Below are 20,373 nucleotides of genomic sequence, written 5' to 3'. Positions count from 1 at the left end.
TGTGTTTATGGGACAGTCGAGCAAGGAACGAACATTGGGTATGAATACTGTGTCCCTCCAGGAAAATCTTTGAAGTCGGGGCTAAAAACATCCAGAACAAGCCGCTTGTTGATCCTAAGAAAGTGTTACTTCCTCCACTGCACATTAAGTTGGTATTAATGAAGCAGTATGTAAAAGCTCTGGATAAGAATGGGGCTTGCTTTAAATACATTTGCTCAAAATTGCCTGCATTGACGAATGAGAAAGTAAAAGCAGGTATTTTTGATGGTCCTCAGATAAGGATGCTAATGAAAGATGAAGAATTCTTACAAACAATGAACCGCACAGAGAAAGATGCATGTGTGCCTTTTCTGATGTCATTACAAACTTTCTTGGAAACTTCAGGGCGCTCAACTACGAGGTTCTAGTTGAAAATCTGTTGGTGACGTTTCAAAAGTTAGGAGTAAATATGAGTGCCAAGCTTCACTTCCTGCACAGCCACTTAGATATATTTCCGTCCAATCTTGGTTCCGTAAGTGAAGAAGAGGGCGAACGCTTCCACCAAAACATAAAAAACATGGAGCACCGATATCAGGAGAGATGGAATGTAAACATGATGGCCGACTATTTCTGGTGCTTGCAGAGTGACGTTCCTGAGTCCAACTACTCCAGAAAATCAAAGAAACATTTTTTTTTTGCCTAATTAGGTATGCATGTTGTGCTATTCTGTGGTGTATGTTAAGTTTAGCATAGGTACAGGCATCAGGTGTTGACTGTATGTGCTCGTGAAACAAATTGATCAATTTGCCGGAATTGCCTAAAACTTTTTGTCCATTAAGAACTCCCTATTGAGAAAATAGAAACGTATGTTTGTAAACAACGTGATGTGATACTCTGCATGGACATCTGACTACGACGCAATCTCTTTGCCAGTGCTGTTGGAATGTAGCCGGATATAATTTTCTGAAAATTTGGAAATGTGACTTGTGAAACAATGCAACTTAATACCTGTTATCAGCTACGCCACCTATGTTTGCAGTCTTATAATTATGGAAAATTGTTGGCGTTTAGCCCAGTATTATTGTAAAAATTTTCAAATTTGATTTGTGAAAAATTGTGATGTGATACACTTTTTCTGACTACATATTTGGAATCAGCGACCTCAAATTATATAGAATCAGTTAAAATATCTAAGTCAGCAGAAAAAAATATTTCATTATGTACAGATATCTATATGGAAAATTGTTGGAGTTTAGCCCAGTATTATAATATTGTGAAAATTTTCAAATGTGATTTGTGAAAAATTGTGACGTGATACACTTTTTCTGACTACATATTTGAAATCGGCGACCTCAAATTATGTAGAATCAGTTAAAATATCTAAGTCAGCAGAAAAAAATATTTCATATGTAGACCAGTGTTATCTATTGATCGATTGATTTGTTGTTATAAGTCCACTTTATGCACAGTAAGGCTATCGGGACTGGACCTACAGTTTAAAGTGGGATCCGAACCACTATGTGCCTCCACCGGGAATCGAAACTGGGACCCCTTGATTACAAGGTGACGACACTACCACTGCGTCATCGGGGAGGCCATTGATTATCTATGACAATAGTGTTCATCTATAAATGAATATACATAGTCAAATATTCTGCTTCTAATTAAACAGCCCTTCAGGTAATTGCTGTAAAATGTTATAGCTATAGAATTAGCCGAGAAGAAAGGTACAGTGTTACGAATATGGTGCTTTAGAACCTATACAAAAAAAAGTTCAGTTTTAAACAGCTTCAGGATTCAAGTTACACAAAAATGAAACATGCCATCATGCTTCTGTTGAAAATCTAGCCCATTTTCACACTTCACATGCCCACCTTTCCATTCAAAAAATTGAAGTCGATTCCAAGATGGCTGCCATGTTGGTTACATATCTTCTTTCCCCCCCTCCCTGTATCATGTACTGGTAGGTTTTATTCATGTTTCACCATCCATTTTTGTTTTAAATGAGTGTTCCCATACTTAAGAATCACCCTGTATTTATTCCACAATTAACTCCTCATTGCTAATTTATGGAAAATATTATACTACTACAACATATTCAAAATTGCTACAAGTACTAATTATTTGAATAAAGTTAATCGACGTGAGAAACTGACCTTCCTCTTTATCTTTTTTTACTTTGGGCCGATCACCTTTCATGCCATCATATGGGATGCCGTTCTCATCTAGAATGCCTTCAAGATATGCGATCCTCTTGTTCAATCTGCCAACTTCAGCGTTTAGTCTTTCTATTTCAGCACGGTGCTTCTTATCCATTTCATCAAATGCCTTCTCATACTCATCATTCAACGTCTGAACTTCCAGGTTGCTTACTCTGCGCAAACCTTCAAGACCCTCCATTCCCTGCTGCATTAGCGAGTCCATCTTTATACCGTACTTCTTTTTCAATGCAGCCTTCTCTTGCTCACAACTTTTCTTCATCGCTGCCTTTTCGTCCTCGCACTGCTTCTTCAAACCTGCTTTCTCCTGATCCCACTGCTTCTTTAATTTTGCTTTCTCCTCGTCGCATTCTTTTCTCAGCGATGCCACAAGCTCTTCGTTATCTTCCATCATTCGCTTCAAACGTAATTCGTTCATCTTATTCAAGTCGTCCAGTTCCATGTCAGTCTGGGTGTGCCTTCTGTTTGTTTCTTCTTCGTGCATTCCCTGTAACCTTAGCACGTTCTTGTCGTGCATATCCTGCATGTTCTTCATGTCCCTTTCGTAACCTGCTTTCACAGCGGCGAGATTTTCGTTATGCTTTCTGTTCAGTTCCTCTATTTCTTTTGCATGTTGAGCCTTCAGATCTGCGATCATATTTTCGTACTGCTTCTTCTGATCTTCCAGCTTCTTACGGTAGTTTTCTTCCACTTCCGCAATGGCCGCCTGTTGCTGTGCGGATATATCGCCTTTCATGGATGCAAGACTTTTATTCATTGCCGCCGTGTGAGCTTCTGTTAATTCAGCCAGCTGTTTCTCATGGGCTTTCACAAGGTCCTGCATCTTGCTTTCCATATCACGCAGCTTCTTTTCAGATTCCTGAAGCTTATTTTGTAGATCTGTAATATTTTAATGCAGTTAGTAACTCAGATTTGAATTTTGTTATTTAGCGTAACTTTTCTGCCATTTTTGGCTAATGATGATGATGAGGATGAGTGGTGATAAGATGAAATTGATGAAGGGATGCTCACAAAGAACACCCATGCCGAGGTTGGGATCCAAATCTGGGGGCCCTGGCATCATAACATGATGTGCTAACCACTTTGCCACGAATGTCGGCAGTTAGTAAATGTAATAAAGAAACTCTCCAGCTAAGTTTAGAAAGCAGGTAAGGACCAATATGAACCTATAACTGATTGAACATTAAATTGCAAGTCTATCATGTTAACTATTCACCCAAACTTGTTAAGTGATGAGTGTCTAAAGATTTTCAGTTTTAGAGTTTTTTGTTTTAAGTCAACTTGATGCACAGTAAGGCTAATCAGGACTGGACCTACAGTTTAAATAGGGATCAGAACCACTATGTGCATCCACTGGGTATTGAACTCAGGATCCTTTGATAAAAGGAGACCACATTACCTCTATGCCATCAGGGAGGTACGAAAATTTTTATTACTAACTGGTTCTAGTCACTAAACTGAGAGTAACAAGTAATTGATATAAACATTCTACAGTTTTATAAAGAGTTCTTTTTTGTATAAACCTACACGAGTTCTTACATTGGTAAGACAAGACATGCATCCTTAATATTTCAGAGATTTTACACCATATGCAGCTCCCTAATGCCTCATCTACCACGAATAAAAGTTTTTAGAAAATATTATCTGTCGTGAGTTGTGGCAATCGATGAGTAGCTTGCACATCTGTGTAAACTTTCAGACAATACTGACATTCAAGAAGTAGTAAGTGATACGTTGATTTGAGTTGGTGTTTTAAGTTCACTTTATGCACAGTAAGGCTAATCGGGACTGGACCTACAGTTTAAAGTGGGATCCAAACCAGTTGTGCCTTGACCCGGTATTGAACCCGGGACCCCTTGATTACAAGGCAGCGATGCTACCACTGTGCCATCGGGGAGGCCCAGTAAGTGATACGTGGCATGGGGATTTATCACTGAAGTGACAAACAATATTGGCCCCTCCCGCATGTAAAAAAAAAGCCTAAGTCACCAACAGGTCAAGGCAACATGGTTCCAGCTATTGAGAGAGAGAAAAAAAATGGCCAATATGAGTGGCACGCAAGTGACATGTGCAACTTGTTGGTACGAAAGGCTGCATTTATTTTTGAAGGTTCATTCCCAAGTGATTGAGTGTCAGCCTTGTCTGATAGCATCTTGTTAGACAGCAGTCGATACACTTACAACATTAAAAAAAGTGAAAAAAGGTAAAGTGTTCCCCTGTGCATAGCACCACGCCATGAAGGCGTATAGGGGGTGTGGGGGTAACGCCCCACACTTTCTTGATCCGGTCGTGAGTGGGGGTGATGTGATCAGCATCATGCCCCTGACCGCCTTTACCCCCCAGGGTTTCCCTCAGGTACCCATGTTATTCGACGCTGGGTGGGTGCCGGGGCCGCTTTCACATTGCTCAACTAAAATGTTGTTTTCGAACAATGTTGCTCTCACCTCATGTGAATAAGGACCAATGATGGCACCAGAAAATTAACGGGTGGGGAAGAAACAACACCTGAATATCACAGAAAATGCAAAGTTGGCCTAAGTGAGTATTTATCTACTTTTCTTATCTGCTGGGGAAGAGTGGTAGAAGCAGCCAAATTGGTCTACCAGTTCATTCCTTTACTCCCAACCTGTCTGGTGTCTTCAATGAAAAGGACTCGGGTTCAAGTCAAGTTGTCTTTGACAAAATACCATATTTCACTGCATAATCGTCACAGATTTTATTCTAAATGTTTTTTGCAAAAAAGTGCAAGTGCGACCATTATGTGAAGATTAAAAATCATTTATTACTACACTACTTTTGGTGTAAGATTAGGATGCACTGAATACTCATAATATAGATTAAAACTGAATAGTTTAAATCTACGCACATCCTTTCTTCGTGACAGTTTAGCAAACATTTTTCCAGTCTGAAAAAAAGGTTAACACACTAGTTGTGCATTATAGTCAAAATGTTACACTTGAGAACATTTACCACAATCTTGCTAAGTACGGCCTTACAAAATTTAATGTTCCGTGCTGCTATCATTGGTTTCGTTATCTGATGCGACGATTATGCAATGAAAGGTTATAAACCAATTTTTGGACTTAAAAAATTGGATGTGGCGATTATGCAGTGCCAATTATTGTGTGGTGAAATACAGTACTTTTGTAAGTATTATAATGGTTCTTTTCTTATTTCACTACAATCAACATACCTGATATTTCTTTACTTTTATCCTGGACATCTTTCTTCAGTTTCTCTACTTCGGCTCTGAGAGTTGCGTTGGCTTCCTTCTCGCTTTCCAAGGAACGCGTGAGTGTTCTCAGCTTCTCCTCAAGATCGGCAGCGACATGCTCCAAGTCCTGAGATGCAAGTAGCTGCTTATTCATCGCATCTATTCTGTTTGATAACAATGCGAGCTGCTCTTGACGTTGTTTATCCATGTCCTGCAACTGTTGTTCCATACCCTTAACTTTTGCCCTTTCGTCTTCTAGTTGCTTTTTCAAATCTGCGATGATTTTGTCTCTGTCAGCCACATCTTTTGGACCACCTAACGCCAACTCTGCTTTAAGTCTGTTGATTTCCTCTTGTGCTTGGTCTAGCTTCGATTGCATCTGCTTCATTTGCTCTGCAAGTTTAGCATTTTCTTGATTCAACTGCGACTGTAAGTCTTGTAACTGTTTCTTAAGGTTCTCATTTTCAGTTTTTGCTTGGTTTAACTGAGTCTTAAGGTTTTCACTTTCACCTTTTGCTTCATTTAGCTGCATTCTAAGGTTATCGGTTTCGGTCTTTGCTTGACTTAGCTGTTTTTTCAGGTTATCACCCTCGGCTTTGGCATCATTAAACTGTGCCTGCAAATTCTGCAGCTGTCCCTTGAGCTTATCGTTTTCGGATTTCATACCGTTCAGTTCCTCTTTGCATTTGGTAATAGCAGATTCACCCACAACAGACAATCTGTTCTTGTCGCTTCTCTCTGCTTGTAAATCGCTACCTGCAGACATCAGCTGGGATCTCAGTTTTCCCATTTCGTCGTCCTTACTTTGCAGGTTTCTTCTCAGATCGTTCATCTCCCTGTCCTTTCCTTCAAGCACACTCCTTAGTTGGCTCATATCTTTCTCTTTCCCATCTAGAGTTGTCTTCAGTTGGTTTATCTCGCTATCTTTTCCCTCTAGAGATTTCTTCAGTTGGCTTATCTCGCTCTCTTTTCCCTCTAGAGCTTTTCTCAGTTGACTTATCTCGCTCTCTTTTCCTTCTAGAGCTTTTCTCAGTTGACTTATCTCGCTCTCTTTTCCATCTAGAGCATTCTTCAGTTGGCTGATCTCGTTCTCCTTACTCTGTTTCTCTTGACTGAACTGCGACTGCAAATCTCTTAGTTGCACCTTTAGGTTTCCATTTTCGGCTGTCACTTGATCAAACTGTACTTTCAAATTTTGAAGCTGCCCTTTCAGACTCTCATTTTCAGACTGCAGGCCCTTCAGTTCTTCTTTGCACTTAGCAATAGCAGACTCACCGACAATAGACAATCTATTCTTGTCAGTTCTCTCAGATTCTAATTCAACACCAGCATTCTTCAGTGCAGATTTTAGTCTTCCAATTTCACTGTCTTTGCCCTGCAGATCCATTCTCAGATCATCTATCTCGTCATTCTTCTCTTCTAGAGTGCTCTTCAACTTAGCTATTTCTGCATTCTTTGCTTCAAGCACCTTCTTTAGTTGTTCTAGCTCTTCGTCCTTAGCTTCTAATGCCTTTCTAAGCTCAAGATCGTCTCCCTTTCCTTCTGATTTTTTGAGCATTTCTATCTCCTTGTTCTTCTCCTCAAGCGCTCTTTTCAGTTTTTCTATTTCTCTTTTTAGCTCATCATCCCCATCTCCTTTAACCTCTCTAACTTCTAGAGGACCATCTTCTCTGCACGTGCACTCTTCCCTCAAAAATCTATTTTCTTCTTCCAATTCCTGTAATCTAAGCATCACGTCCGCCTCATTTCCCGATTGGGATTTGCCGGCATTTAATCTTGACATCTCATTTTGCATCTGGCAAAGTTGTTCTTCATAGTTCCTATTGTCATCTAGCATCGCTTTAATAGTTGTCTGAAGCTGGTCCTTCAGCTTCTCCACTTCACGTTCTAGAACGGGAAGCATGGCAAGTTTTTCATCGCATCGTGCATGCTCAACAGCTATTCTCTGCAGGTCAACCCCAGGTGCTTCGAACTGAAAAAAATAAAACAATGCATTACCAAAAATTGCATGTGGTAAATGAAGAAAAATTATAATATGCCTCAAAAAATACATCCTTTATGCTGGTTCCCTTCTGAGTGAGAACAAACCCAAACAGAGAGCACCAGTATTACCAATAGTATCAGTATCAGGCATTACCAGTATTGCCAATACTGTCAGTATCACTAATACTGCCAGTATCAGATAGTATCAATATCACGAATACTAATAAATACTTTTCCAGAGTGTAGGTATTGCAAAGCATGAGAAATGGTCAATCTTCTTTGCAGATGGTAAAAATCCTGGAAATCGTGTAAAAATGTTATTTTTCAGTTATATTGTGTGGCAAATGCAATGCTCAAAGAGTGAATTCCTAGTATGGGGAATGCTTCGTCGAGTTCGAGTGTAGGTGGGGGGATACTTATATGGATTAACATGTAGACAATGCAGTAGGTGAGGGGATGTTTATGCAAATTATTCTAGCTGGGTGGATGGTTTGTTCCACCCATTTCCGAGCACTGGACAAAAGTGAATTTCTTACTTAAATTCCAATATCCAGATTAACTTGCAAGTGAACCTATGAACATCTTTACACAAAACTTTTTGGGAATTCATATGGCATAGTTGGAAAGAAACACTAATATATAAACTTTTAAATTGCTTTGATGTTCCAACATTGCCAGAGATGGGAACCGGCAAGAGTATATGCATAATGATGATTCACAATTACCTCGGCTTAGCCTTACTTTAAACACATTAGGATCTGGACATAAAAGTTTCCTTCATGCTAAATTGCAGACATGTACAAGTTAATACAATTTTGACGTAACAAAATTACAGAGCAACTTAGTACTCACATTTTCCGTGAAGCTGTTTGTAGTTTGGCAACAAGTTCCAACAAGGATGGCGACAGTGGCCACCGAAATTAATGAGACTTTTGTATTGCGGGCAAATAGAGCAAGAAAATGTTTACTTAATTTATTTCCAAGCAGACAATATGTTTACTCCTTAACAACTTTTTCTGATTTTGCTCATTAGATTACTTTACTTCACTTTTCTGCCATTTTAGGCTAATCATGAAGATATGGATGAGTAACGATATGAAGGGACACTCACAAAGAACAACCATGCCCAGGCTGGGATTTGAACCCAGGATCCCTGGCATCATAGCATGCTGTGTTAACCATTTCACAATGGAAGTTGACTCATTTTCCTTGTCTGACAGGGCTCAACGCCCAGAGTGTTAACACAGTGAAACCTCAATTTAACATTTTTCAGGGGACGAAGGTGAAAGAACTTAAAATGCAGGAAAATGTAAAATCCGGGGAAAATTTTATAGCAATTTGCTCTATTGGGACTGTGAAGATTGAATGTACAGGGTGGTCACAAATTGGGCATACCCCACATTTATTTTCGACACTACGATGGTAATAGTTGGATTACTTGATATGAACACATACCTGTGTCATTGATTAACCACCTCTGTGACTTCTTGGAGGGCCTTCAGAACGTTATTAAGGGGAACATCACCGCCAGAAAAACTTCTTATTCACACTTGCATTGCGAAGTGCGCCACAATATGGCGCAGAGTTCGGCCGTGTTACGAAAAAGACTGTCTCCATACAGATGTTCCGGACACTTAAACCAACAGGTATGTGTTCATATCAAGCATTCAACCATAATCATCGTAGTATCGAAAATAAAGGGGGGGGGGGTATGCCCACTTTGTGACCTCCCTGTATAATGAAAAATGTAAAACTGGGTAATGTAAAAACAGATTTCCACTTTTGATAGTTGGTGACATTAGGAACACTTTATGCACAGTAAGGCTAATCGGGACTGGAGCTACAGTTTAAAGTAGAATCTGACATTAGGAACATTGTGTATTAATATCATGGCCTTACTATTTCCTTAAACTACAATCTGACTTTTTGCCAAGTAGGTTTGTATGGATGCATTCATGTGTCATGTACAATTGAGGCCCACTGCTACATGTACACGAATCTGAAAGTTCCTTACACTGTAACTGTAACCTTCCAAGCTTTGAGAGAAAGCTTGTCAGTCACTTTTTTGCAGTTCTGTGACCGAGAACATTGAAGGGTCAACCAACAATCTCAATACTGAAGAGCTGAGGTTCGAATTGCAACCTGGACATGGCTGTTCCAGTATACACTACTGAAAGTAAATGCCTATTCTATCATATGCTATTTTCATTATTGTGCCTATTTTCCACATTTTAGTGCACTTTTGCTTGCCTATTTTATAAAGCACTAGCTGATTGCCTGGCATTGCCTGGGTAAATATTTATCCCAACCTTCTATTAGACAGGAAAATAATGAATTCTAACTATAGTGTAAAATGAACTAGGAGTTGCACGGCATTGGGAGTGTCACTATTCATCTTAGCAAATCCGAAAACTATGGAAAAAAAAAAAAAAAAAGTAAAGTGCTCCCCTGTGCATAGCACCACGCCATGAAGGCGTATAGGGGGTGTGGGGGTAACGCCCCACACTTTCTTGATCCGGTCGTGAGTGGGGATGATGTGATCAGCATCACGCCCCTGACTGCCTTTACCCCCCAGGGTTTCCCCCAGGTACCCATGTTATTCGACGCTGGGTGGGCGCCGGGGCCGCTTCCACCGTTAGAAAAGTTCCCGGATTTGAACCGGACGGGGATCGAACCCGGGACCTTTAGCATGGTAGTCAGACGCGTTACCGACTGAGCCACCGCGGCCACTCTATGGATTCCACACTAATATTGGTTGTTTTCGATTATTTTTACATGTCACATCCTTCCCACCACCACCCCCAGGGGTGCCTGGGGTGTCTTGGAGTTGAACGGTATTTGGAGTGTCACTATTCATCTTAGCGACCCCGAAAACTATGGATTCCACACTAATATTGGCAGTTTTCGATTATTTTTACATGTCACATCCTTCCCACCACCACCCCTAGGGGTGCCTGGGGTGTCTTGGAGTTGAACGGTATTTGGAGTGTCACTATTCATCTTAGCGACCCCAACAGCTATGGATTCCACACTAATATTGGTAGTTTTCGATAATTTTTACATGTCACATCCTTCCCACCACCACCCCTGAGGGTGCCAGAGGTGTCTGAGTTGAACGGCATTGGGAGTGTCACTATCAGTCGTTTTCGATTATTTTTACGTCACCCCCTCCCACTCCCAACCCCTAGTATTTCTTTCTAGATTGCAAGTGATATGTGTACCAAGTTTGGTTGAAATCGCTCCAGGGATTTGAGAGTTAATCCGGAACAAACACACACACATCCATTATATATATATATATATATATATATATATATATATATATATATATATAACACAGGAATAGGGTTAGAAATGGTGCCAGAAGGGCGGATAAATACAAATAATGAAGGAGACAGTAAACACTTACCACACGAATAGAAATAATTCAATATTTCGCGATCTGAGTCGCATTTTCAAGAAGGTAGATAAAAGATCGACGACACTGTGAGTAGAGGCACAGAATACTGACCGTAGCGTCTCTACGGTCAGTGTTGCCAGAAACAGTTGAAAGGAAACACGAAATACTTTAGCCAGTGTTTACTGTAAGGTGGGTGGGTAGTTTCGGGGAGGAGAGGAAAGAGTTACTGGTTGGCTAGGTTGAGTCCGGGGGGTATAGTGGCGTGCATGCCTGCTATATAGGCCCTTTCCCATCGCCTGCGGAAAGATGTGTCAGAGCGGGGGGGTAAAAGGTGACCTACAAGCCCACCACGGTTGATTCATCTACCACACACCTAGACAAAATTCGGGATTTTGTCCTCTCCCGAGGACCCCCTGAAGGCCTATCCAATTCCACCATCTCCTCACTCATACCTGACAACCCCCGCACCCCCACTTTCTACCTCCTCCCGAAAATTCACAAACCTAACAACCCCGGGAGACCCATTGTGTCCAGCTACAATTCACCCACTGAACGCATATCAGCCTTTCTAGACTCTCACCTCCAACCCCTCGTCCAAGCCCTGCCCTCCTACCTCTGTGACACCAACCACTTCCTCAACATCATCCAAAACTTACCATCCCTACCACCCAACACCATCCTCACAACAGTTGATGTCACATCCCTTTACACAAATATTCCCCATGCCCATGGCCTCCGTGCCACGGAATCATTCCTTAACAGCCGACCCAAACCCCACAATCCCAGCACTCACTTCCTGATACAACTAGCCAACCTTGTACTTACCTGCAACAACTTCTGCTTCGGTGACCAACATTACCTGCAGATACGTGGCACAGCTATGGGTACCCGCATGGCCCCCTCTTATGCCAACCTGTTCATGGGCAGGCTGGAACAGGAATTCCTTGACTCCCAGCAACTGAAACCACTCCTCTGGCTAAGATTCATTGATGACATTTTTCTCCTCTGGACACATGGCGAACCCTCCCTCACAACATTCCTAAACCGACTAAATGAGTTCACCACCCTCAAATTCACCTGGTTCCACTCCAAAGACCAAGTGACCTTCCTCGATGTGGACATCTACATTGTGGGAGACCACTTGGAAACATCCATACATATCAAACCAACCAACCACCTCCAGTATCTCCACTACTCCAGCTCACACCCCTACCACACCAAAAAAGCCATCCCATTTTCCCTTGCCCTCAGAGGCCAGCGCCTCAACTCATCCCCCTCATCCCGCCAAAACTACAACCTACGCCTGCACCAAGCCCTAACCAACCGTGGCTACCCCTCCACCCTCATCAACAAACAAATCACTAGAGCTAACTCCCACAACCGCACCAAACAACCCAAAACCAACCCTCCAACTCTGATCACCCAATACCACCCTCACATTACGAAAATCAGACATACCCTCCACTCCCTCCTCCCCATCCTGCACAGTGATCCCGAGACCAGAGACATCTTTCGGGAAAAACCTAGGGTCGTCTTCCGTCGCCCCCCCAAACCTCCAAAACATCTTGGTCCGAAACACCCCCACCCCTTCCGCACCCCTTCCCCCAGCCCACAGGTGCAACAAACCCAGATGCAAGACCTGCCCCATACTCATCACCTCCCCCACCCTCCTGATCCCTACAGCGGCAGGTGAGTTCACCCTTCACCCTAAGGGCACCTGCCACTCATCCAATCTAATTTACACCCTCATCTGTCAAATCTGCGGCAACTTCTACCTAGGCGAAACCTCCACCCCCTTGAATCTAAGGATAAATAATCACCGTTCCTCCACCCAAAACTCCGATTTCACAGTTGCCATCCACACCAACAGCCATAACACCACCTTCAATAACTGCTTCCGTGTTGCCATCATCCACCTTTTACCCCCCCGCTCTGACACATCTTTCCGCAGGCGATGGGAAAGGGCCTATATAGCAGGCATGCACGCCACTATACCCCCCGGACTCAACCTAGCCAACCAGTAACTCTTTCCTCTCCTCCCCGAAACTACCCACCCACCTTACAGTAAACACTGGCTAAAGTATTTCGTGTTTCCTTTCAACTGTTTCTGGCAACACTGACCGTAGAGACGCTACGGTCAGTATTCTGTGCCTCTACTCACAGTGTCGTCGATCTTTTATCTACCTTCTTGAAAATGCGACTCAGATCGCGAAATATTGAATTATTTCTATTCGTGTGGTAAGTGTTTACTGTCTCCTTCATTATTTGTGTGTATATATATATATATATATATATATATATATATATATATATAGATGAAGAAGTTAGATAGTGCCCATACTCTGTCCCAGGAGTCTATGGAGAAGCAAACAGAAACAAGTCCTCTCTGCAAGTATTGACTCGAGAGGAATCGACCAATGAAAACACAAGAGAAATATGGATTGCATGGAGGGGTAACATGACCACAGCTACCACCTGTTTACAACAATGTGTACTGCTTTGCTCTGCCTACTCGCCTTCTCTAATGTTATGTATGGCATTGCTCCATAGATTCCTGGGACAGGATACAGAAATCCAGGCTCCGTTAGTAATCAAAGAAAAGAAGCTTGCAGTTGCCACATACTCATACAGACTCTGGAACAAAACCGAGGCTTTGTACAATACATATTCGAGCACACTTTGAATGAAATGACATAAATGCGCACCTTATGTACCCAAGGTCTTCAGTTTTAATGAATATGTAGCATTCTATTCAGAGGAAGGGGGACTTCTTTGTCAACCTGTATGTGTGGCTTTATGGAACTCACACATGATTTATACACGACTGCTACATGCACAAAACAACCTTTTCGTCACTGATCGAACAACATTTCTGACTACGAAATGAAACTGATCACATTTCCTACCAGCAATTCACAACCAATTTATTATAACTTTCAGATTCAGGAGTATTAGCAAAATAACTGAACACAGTAAGTACAGTAATAATAATTAAAGCATCACTGAGGTATCGAGAAGGCAAATTATCACAGCTATTCCCACAAGAAGAAGACATGTTAGGAGCACCACTTGCTGTAAGCACACATGGGGTCACTACTGAAATGAGAATTCAACATTTAAATTAATTATATTCCTCGACGGGAGCTCTGCTTTCGAAACTTATGTCTACTCAATCATTCTATGTATTTAATCTCTCGCAGTGCACTATCAAGTTTTGACCCACAAGGACATGATTTAAGATTTTGATGCGATATTATGGGCCTTATTTTATATTCCTCTTTTGCCTCCCCAAAATTACGAGATAATATGCTAAAATCTAAAGAACAGGAAGTAATTATGAAGAGACATACACTTGCACTTCTTTTTTTAAAAAAAATCGAATAGATAGAATATAAGAAGAAACAAAGAACTGCCCTGTTTGTATCAAACTGGAAAAGTATTATTGTAGAAGCATGTACAGTCTGACCTTGGTCAGAACTCATGTCGGTCTTTAGCAGAAAGCCATGATATTTCTCTACCAGGTTAGGCATAGGTTTTACTAATGAGACTGCTAGAAACACTAGAAAATTACCCACCCCAGTCAGGGCTTTGTAACTGTTGGCAGAACAATGACACAGCATGCCCGAGATCAAAGTTAGTTTTCCGATGCATTTCTTGCCTAATTTCTACATTCATGCTTCTGTGTGTGTCTAAAAATGTAATGAAATCGTATTATTCCCAAACTAATATACCCGCCTGCAAATTTTGTTCTTTAAAAGAATGTATTAGTGTTATGGCAGTGTACAAATATGCTAGCTTTCAAGGTGAGAATTAGTTCTTAAACGAACTTTTCTCGTGACTAATCCATTAATATGCAAAAACAAATAAGGATCAGAAACTACATGAAAAGAATGATTTGTGAAATTTCAAATGTTGAAATAACTGATGATTGATTCTTTCTGAGTGTGTATGTGTGTGAAAAAGTGAGATATATCAAACCACACAAATAACTGCAAAAAAAGAAAGTTTGAAGTTCTAGTTAAGAAGTGTTATGTCCATTCCCAATATAAGATATAGGTATCCTGTTTGTACCACTCTGAAATTTCTTTCTCCAAGTCCCATGACACACTACATTCACTAATACATTAAGTAGTACCAAGCTTTATGGGTCAAATATTAATGCACTTTGAGAGATTATTTACAGTAACATTTCTTGAGTAGATATAAAACTCAAAAATGAAAGAAGCTCAAAGAGGAATATAATGAATTTCAATATTCGAATGCTCATTTGTAAAAATTTATTTACATAAAAAAAAAAGCAACAGTCCTTGTGAATCTCAACAGCAATTTACACTGCTATGTATATACATTTTTATACTTCCCAATTCTTTATGTGCAAAGACCTGTAGTTTCTAAATACATAAAGAGTAACGGGTATTACTTTTCACAATGCACATAGACCTTGTCGATAAATTGCATAAGATTACTAATGCCATCACTTGCCTTCTCATAAAATTTCTTTAATAAACAGCAACGATGATAACAGTAGTAACATTAAATGACTCTTGCGGCATTATTTTTCTTAAGAGCACAAATTGCACCACATACAGTAGTTAAGTATGAGTCAGATGTGTTTCTTTAGCATGTAAATATAATCAGAACAATGTTAAAGCTCAGTGCTAGTCCTGCTAATCAGATATTACATCCAGTACATAAGAAGCATTTATATGTAATTTGTACATACATATTAGGATATATTTTTGAGGTTTTCTTTAGTTTCAAGGGTGCAAATCAGGATCTAAATGGTAAAATCTTTCACGCTGAAACATTATGTATTCCTATGGATGGGACAGGTTAATTGATGCTGACTGTCAGTTGATATCAATATAATAGTTGACAATAGTTGTTACTCTGAAACATGGCACGTGTTTCACAACCTGTACAGTAGTTTTTCTTTTGGGTTATGATTGTTCACTGTGTACTAGTGTGTCCTTGTATTTCATTGCCTCCTCTTCAGAGTTGCATTAGAATCATGTATGTAGGTACTCATATATGTATTCTTACTTCTTATAATTAGAATATGTTTAGCTCTTAACATAAAAATCTGCTAGTGTGAAAATAGCTCAAGCTTCAATTCAACAATACTGAAGATACTCTTTGTCAGAAGACTGATCATTGTGTTCAATTCAACAGAAACTCATTAAGATTCTTAGCAGGGGCAAACACGTTCTTTCAAAATTTGTACAATTTGAAGTTCAGATTAATGCACGATAATCAGTATTCGTTATTCTGAAAAACGATTACGTGTGTGGCATTCCAAATGTACCAGTTTCCAAGAGCTACAATTTGAGTGGTGAATTCATCTGCTTGCCTTATTGTATCAAACTTACCTGGCGTGATGAACCACACCCTCCAGGACATGAAGAACCCATGTTATCAATCTGCGACGACAAACGCTCTATTTCTGCATTCTGTTCATTGAGGTAACACACACATTTATTGACCTCCTTCTGCATGCTAATGTTCTTCTTCACGGTTTTCTTCAGCCTTTCCGATTGAGCTTTTATCTCGTTCAGCTCTCTTTCAACTTCCCCGCATTGGTCTAGCCTCTCCCTGAGTGCGTCTCTTTCGGATCTCAGCCTATCCCTTTCCGCTACAACGGCGTTTCCACAGGAGCAACCACTTCTTGTTGACGAGTAGCTACTGGACTTTCTACCCTCTTGCGCTTTGCATCTTAATTCCTCAAATTTCTCCTTGAAGAAATCTCTCTCTTTCTGGAGGCCGTAGTACTTGGAGGTAATTTCTTGCAGATCAGCGTACACTGTGTTCATGGAATCCATACCTGCTTGTAGACAGTCGCATTCCTTCCGTAACTTTTCTACCTGGCACGTTTTCTCTTGTAGCTTGTAATCAGTGTCTCGCATTTTGTTTTCCATGTCGAGCATTTGGCATTCGCAATTCCTGACTGAGTTTTCTAATATCCTGCCCTTAAAAGCTTCATCTTCTAAAGCCTTAAGCTTTGCTTGGAGATCTTTATTTTCCTCTCCGACATTCTTGTATTCGTCAAGCTGTAATTTCAAGCAACAGAGTTCACATTCCAGATCAGACATATGCCTGTCCATTTCTCTGGACTTATTGCAGAGGACTTCCAGAGACTGCTGCAACGCTTCCATATGCTGGACCTTATTCTCCAGGAACTCTTTGTCGGCGAGACAGTCTTTGAGCCGTTGATCCATCAGCTCGTTCTCCCGTATGTACTTCCCGGTCAGTTCCTCTTGTGCCTCCATTTGCCTGCTCATGGTTTTCAGTTCTTGGCCCATTCGCATTTTGGATTTCAATTCCTCTTCAAGCCTCGCAACTTGAACCAACAATTTCTCCTTTTGCTGCACTGCGTTTTCAAGACCCTCAACAGCCTCGTCCAACTGATTGCTCAGATCTTGCACTTTACATCTCAAGGAATTGTTGGCTGCTTCCTGAGCTTGTATGTGCTCTCCCAGCTTTTGTTTTATCTGCTGCTTTTCTTTCTCCAAGTTCCTTATGGTCTCATCCGCACTTCTCTGAGTGTCTTCGAGCCTTGCTTCAACATCTCGCATACATTCGACCGTATCTTCGAGTTTGTTTTCCATCTCGAATTCCACTGTTTTCATATGATCTCTACACTCGCAAATCTCTGCTTTAAGCATCCTTCTATCGTCTTCGATTTTTTGTATGGCTTTTAACCTAGATCTTAGCTCGTCTCTCTCCTTCACAAGTGCCTGTATATTTGAGCATGTGTACTCTTTGAATTCATTAAGCTGATCTTCAACATTTTTAACAGCCTTGTATTTGTCCTCCAATTTACTTTCCAGTTCTAACTCCAAGGTTTGCAATTGCTCCTTGCAGGTTTCTACATGTGCTTTCGCCTTTCCTGCAGATTCTAGTTTGACCTTTAGTTCTTCCGCTTCGGCTAGTGTTTGTTCAAGGTAATTTTCTAGTTTCTCTTTTTCTTCCTGGGTTTCAACAAGCTCAGATTTCAGCCGCTCACATTCACAGCATATGCCGCATAACTTTTCCTTCAGCTCTGCACCTTTGTCGCGGCAGCCCTGTAGATCCATTTGAAGCTTTCGTTTCTGCTCCTGGCAGTTTGCAAGTTCATTTGCTAGCAGATCTTTATCCCTCGCCAGAGCGCAGTACTGCTGTTTCAGTGTGTTATTCTCGCAGCACAACTTACAAATCTGGTTCTCCAAGTTTCCGCTCCCGTCTTGCAGGCTTTCGAGCTTCGTCCTTAGTTTCTCATTTTCGCAGCACAGTCCGCAAAGGTCCGCTTTCAACTTGTCTATCTCGTCGAAGTTGTCCGCGACTTGAGTCTTTAGGTCTAGTTTCTCTTCGCGACACTTACACAGCTGGTTTCGTGTGATATCTAAATCTTGCTCCAGCTCGCTGATGTGTACTTTCATTTTGTTAACCTCGCAGCAGGTTTTACACAGCTGACTCTTCAGTCTGCTTCTCTCGTTTTCGAAGTCTTGCAATGCTCCTTTCAACTTGTCGTTCTCGCAGCAGTAGTCACACAGCTCCTCCTTCACACTCTCCATTTCTTGCATCAATGACGAAACCTGTATCTGCAGATCGTTTCTCTCTTGAGTGACGGACAGGAGCTCATTCTTATATGCCTCCCTATCCCTTACAGAGTCTTCAAGCTCTGACTGGATATTATCTTTTTCCTCACGGCAGAAACAACGCTGAGCTTTCAATTTCTCCTTCTCCTTTAGACAGAAATCTAATTCCACATGCAGTTCGTCTCTTTCATCTTCAGCCCTGCGAAGAGCAGACTTAAGACTCAACTTCTCTTCCTGCAACACACAGAACTTTCGCCTCACCTGTTCTCTGTCGTTCTGGCACAAGCACATATCGTGCATCTCGGCTTTCAAATCAGCTATTTCTTGCTCGAGCGATTCGACCTGTCTTTTTTTAATCCTATCAAGCTTCTCCAGCTCGGCTTGATGTTTGTCTCGTTCATCTTCCAGAGATGCTTCGTAAGTCCGAGATTTGTATCTGAGGTCCTGCAACTGGGTTTCAATGGCCTTTATGTTCTCGTACTTCTCTTCGATCTTTCCTTCTTGTTCCTCTGCTAACCTTCTAAGATGCGCTTTGCAGCTTATTACTTCCTGCTCGAGCTTTTCCCTCTCCTTCTCAACATTTGACAAGTTTTCCAGCTGCATTCTAAGTTGAGCCTCTCGTTGCTCGTAGTTTTTGATATCTTGGTTATTCGTCTCAAGCTGAATCTCCAAGTCCTGTACAGTTCTCTGCAGACGCTTCTTTTCAGACCCGAGGCTCTGCGAAACCGATTCCTCCTCTTGACACATACACCTCAGCTCTTCGGCTTCGGCTTTGACCTTGTTGAAACCTTTCACCTCGCTCGTCAACTGCCCAACGCGGTCTCTCAGCTGATCTTTCTCTGCTTGAAGCTCCTTAATCTCCAGTGTCTTGTTCCGGAGCAGGCGGTTCAATTCTTCTATTTGAGTCCCTTCTTCCTGGAGGCTTCCGCCCTTCCATTCTTTGCACAAGCACTTTATTCCTCCTACTCCAAGCCTGTCCAGCGCGCTCTCACATTCCTTCTCTTGCTCTCTTAACTTGTTTTTGAACACTTCCAGATCGTCATCGGGATTAAGACCTGCCGCACGCATCTTGCTCTTCAGCTTGTCTACTTCCTTGTTCCTTGCATTCAGAGCAGCCTCTACTTCGGCTAGCTTATCTCTGCAGTCTTCCGCGGAGAGTTCTGCGCCAGTTCTGTCCAACTCGTCCAACTCTTCCTTTACGGACTGAACTTCTAGGACTGAGTTTTCTAGCTCATTTCTCAGAGCTTCGGCCTCTCTATCCTTCTCTCTTAACTTAGCGAGCGCCTCCTTTTGGCTTTCCGTCAGCAGATGCGTCTGCCTTCTAAATTCATCGGCTTCCATACTTTTACTTAATAATTCAGACTCAAGTTCACCCATCCTTTCTCGCATTCCACGTTCAGCTTCTTCTGCCATCATCGTCTGCCTTCGTAGAAGATCTGCTTCCTTATCTCTAGCCGCTATCATGGCCCTTAACTCTTCCATTTTGTTTCTCGTGTCCCTTTCACCTTCTTCTGCTGCCATGGTTTTCCGTCTGAGATCCTCCGCTGTCATTCCTAACTCTGTCAGCATTCTTTTGTATCTGTCTCTCTCTTCCTTAACTCTTTCTAGCTCATCTTCCATGCTTTCAAGAGCTTCCTGTAATTCTTCCACACTCTGCAAAGACATTGTCAAGTTTTCGTTTAGATTTCTATCTTGCAAATCCAAATAAAGCCTACCTACAAATTCTACTGAAACTATTTCGTCACGGATTTTGATTTTACGACACTATCCTGCCACTTTTGGCTAATAATCTTTCTCTCATGGTTCTTTCATGCCTCTTTCCTATGTATTTTGTTAATCATGTCCACGAGGACAAATGATGAAAGTGGTGAAATGGATGATGAAAGAATAATGATACATCCACACTTTACCCAGGGTTCGAACACGGAACCTCTGGCTTTGTAGCAGATTAAGAACACCACTCCACAGTGGAGTGGCTGGCTATCATAGGAATGACTTTTCTTG

At 41.4% G+C, this 20,373-nt stretch overlaps 1 protein-coding gene across 8 annotated transcripts in view; it reads right to left on the bottom strand.

The window, feature by feature from the left end:
* LOC145996040 (uncharacterized) overlaps positions 1–20,373 on the bottom strand; it is a 577,368-nt gene that overhangs the window by 41,839 nt on the left and 515,156 nt on the right. For 6 of the 8 annotated variants that reach the window (XM_083132243.1, XM_083132247.1, XM_083132245.1 and 3 more), the window contains 3 exons: positions 16,165–20,022; positions 5,392–7,384; positions 2,136–3,077 (listed from right to left, as the gene is read on the bottom strand). In XM_083132243.1, coding sequence (XP_082988369.1) covers positions 2,136–3,077; positions 5,392–7,384; positions 16,165–20,022 — 6,793 coding nt within the window. The remainder of the gene's footprint in view (positions 1–2,135; positions 3,078–5,391; positions 7,385–16,164; positions 20,023–20,373) is intronic. The other 2 variants (XM_083132249.1, XM_083132250.1) reach the window with 2 other exon arrangements.

Source organism: Lepisma saccharinum, chromosome 12 (genome assembly GCF_977018435.1).
Source record: "Lepisma saccharinum chromosome 12, izLepSacc3.1, whole genome shotgun sequence".
Lineage (NCBI taxonomy): Eukaryota > Metazoa > Arthropoda > Insecta > Zygentoma > Lepismatidae > Lepisma > Lepisma saccharinum.
This window is presented reverse-complemented; position numbering and strand designations above follow the sequence as displayed.